Source organism: Merops nubicus, unplaced genomic scaffold (assembly GCF_000691845.1).
Source record: "Merops nubicus isolate BGI_N331 unplaced genomic scaffold, ASM69184v1 scaffold7081, whole genome shotgun sequence".
Classification (NCBI taxonomy): Eukaryota; Metazoa; Chordata; class Aves; order Coraciiformes; family Meropidae; genus Merops; species Merops nubicus.
The window spans coordinates 560-1,241 of record NW_008590190.1 but is presented as its reverse complement, the minus strand read 5'-3'; the positions used below and the strand labels follow the sequence as shown (position 1 = coordinate 1,241).

The window sequence follows — 682 nt, the reverse complement described above, 5'->3', positions numbered from 1 at the left end:
ATACATTTTCCCTGCCCCTCTGCCAGGGCAATGCCCTGGAGCAGTTCTTCTGTGAAATCCCCCAGATCCTCAAGCTCTCCTGCTCACAATCCTACCTGAGGAAATTTTGGGTTCTTGTGGTTAGTGTTACTTCAGTATGTGGCTGTTTTTTTTTCATTCTGTTGTCCTATGTGGAGATCTTCAGGGCTGTGCTGAGGATGCCCTCGCAGCAGGGACGGCACAAAGCCTTTTCCACCTGCCTCCCTCACCTGGCTGTGGTCTCCATCTTTATCAGCACTGGCATCTTTGCTTCCCTGAAGCCCCGCTCCATCTCCTCCCCATTGCTCGACCTGGTGGTGTCAGTTCTGTACTCTGTGGTTCCTCCAACACTGAACCCCCTCATCTACAGCTTGAGGAACCATGAGCTAAAGGATGCTCTGAAGAAATTGGTAACTGGATGTTTCTCTAAGCTGATAAACTGTCCATCATGTTCTGCCGAGCAGTTTTAATGTGACTCATTGCTGGTTCAGCCTGTCTTCAGGATTTTTGCCTGCTGCTTCTGTAACCCTTGTGAGAATGTTGTTCACCAATAACTGTCTTTTTTTCAGACCCTTTTTCATTCAGTATTTCCCTGCCTTGTGTCACCCAAACACTGTAGAAATGAGGGACCATGCTGCCTGGCTGCTTTCACAATATAAACGAC

General features: G+C 48.2%; 1 protein-coding gene across 1 annotated transcript in view; it reads left to right on the top strand.

Annotated features, from left to right (window-relative positions):
• The window catches only part of LOC103782090 (olfactory receptor 14A16-like), a gene marked incomplete at both ends in the record, with an annotated part of 807 nt that extends 379 nt beyond the window's left edge, over positions 1–428 (top strand). The window contains one exon of the mRNA XM_008949835.1: positions 1–428. This exon is cut by the window's left edge and continues 379 nt beyond it. Within this exon, the coding sequence (XP_008948083.1) occupies positions 1–428 (428 nt within the window).
• Positions 429–682: the final 254 nt, after the last annotated feature.